Source organism: Nicotiana tabacum, chromosome 3 (genome assembly GCF_000715075.1).
Source record: "Nicotiana tabacum cultivar K326 chromosome 3, ASM71507v2, whole genome shotgun sequence".
Classification (NCBI taxonomy): domain Eukaryota; kingdom Viridiplantae; phylum Streptophyta; class Magnoliopsida; order Solanales; family Solanaceae; genus Nicotiana; species Nicotiana tabacum.
In genome coordinates, this window is record NC_134082.1 from 109,188,368 (window position 1) to 109,190,016 (window position 1,649).

At 34.5% G+C, this 1,649-nt stretch overlaps 1 protein-coding gene across 1 annotated transcript; it reads left to right on the plus strand.

Moving 5' to 3' along the window:
- On the plus strand, positions 1–1,233 carry LOC107803573 (E3 ubiquitin-protein ligase APD1). Its single transcript, XM_016627318.2, has 4 exons — positions 1–310; positions 504–573; positions 667–961; positions 1,068–1,233. The coding sequence occupies exons 1-4, from the start codon at positions 233–235 to the stop codon at positions 1,144–1,146; spliced, it is 522 nt and encodes a 173-aa protein (XP_016482804.1). The 5' UTR covers positions 1–232; the 3' UTR covers positions 1,147–1,233.
- Positions 1,234–1,649: the final 416 nt, after the last annotated feature.

The window sequence follows — 1,649 nt, forward strand, 5'->3', positions numbered from 1 at the left end:
ATAGAAGAATAAATATTTCCGTAATCTCTACGAAAGCTGCAACACTTGAAGTCTTTTCTTTTTCAAATGGTGCCTTTAAGTTTCACCTCAATATAATATTTCCATTACATCCTTAAAATGTTTCATATGGCAGTCTATCAATCTTGTCAGTGCTTCTTCATTTGATTTTGGAGACTTCGGAAAGGAGGAGCAAATTGCAGATTACTCTGGCAAGAGCAGAACCTTAAAGAACATGTCTTCAAATCTAGTAGTACCTCGTCCAATTCAATTCAATTACAGTCAATACGACATCCTCGTCTCCCTAAATCAAGTAAGTCCTATAATCTCTGTCCGCCTATATATCATGATTATGCTATTAATTCCCAGATAATATGTTGTTCAACGAGTAATCATCTCATCTAAAAGTTTAAATTGTGACGAAAGAAACTTATCTTTATTTATTTAATTTATGTTTTGTCAACACCTGTCTATCTAATTTTCTGAATCTTGCTGAAATATCTCAGGGAGATCAAGATCAACGACAGGCTGCATTTGAGTACATTCTCAACGTGATCGTTTACTCATCAGTTATCCGTAGGTTTCTGTACTCATTTGCAAGACACAAATATCATGGGCTAATGTTACTGTAAGAAATTGACATTATTTTGATTTGAATCTTTTTTTAAGTGGTGCTGCTGATGGTTGCTGCGTTGCTAATCAAATTACTTGGAGTTTGTGAGGGTGAAATGGCAAGAAATGATGCAGTAAGAAGAGAGACAGACAGATTAATTTCGAAAACAAGCGCTTCTTTATCCTATGGAACATGTGACGAAGATGATTTAGAGTCTGGAAATTGCAGTCGTTGTAGTTCATCGGAGGATTTGTATGATGAAAACATATGCATAGTTTGCTTTGACGAGAAACGAAATTGTTTCTTTATTCCATGCGGCCATTGCGCTACTTGCCACGCATGTGCCAAGAGGTGTATATTACTCTTAGTATTTTATTTAGCTGATTAGCATATTGATCTGGAAAATGAGTTGGCACATTAACTGAAGTGCGATTTTGTATTTTGTTTATTAATGCAGGATTACTGAGGAAGAAAACAAGAATTGCCCAATTTGTCGGAGAGTAATCCGCAGAGTAAGAAGAGTGCTTATTGCATAAATTTCACGTTTCCGATCCCTTATGTAGTTAATGTAAATGATGCACTTGCATTCGACAATGGTAATATTACCACGCCTTTTTAGTTTATTTTTTGTTCATTTCACTTTTCCAATCGACTCTGTTTATTTCATTTCCCAAGCAACGCGAAAGGATAAGATAAAACCAGGTTAAAACACTTAGCGATGCAAGCTCCACCCTTCCTTTTACTTTTTATTCCTTGTTTTTCTTACTTAAATTCAAGTTAAATATAAACATTGTGATCCCTAGACCCTACGTAAGAATAACAAAATGTCAAAATTGATGATGTCCATTGAAGAAGTATTATGCATGTGCCTAATAAAAGTTTTTTTGATTTGATAGTCAACCTTGTTGACTTGGTTTAGTTAGATAGTCAACTTTGTTGAATTAGTTTGGTTTGGTAGCCAACCTTGTTGAATATCTTTGGTTTGGTAACCAACTTTGTTGAATTGTGAAAAGTGTGTGTAAATTATCAAATATTGTAG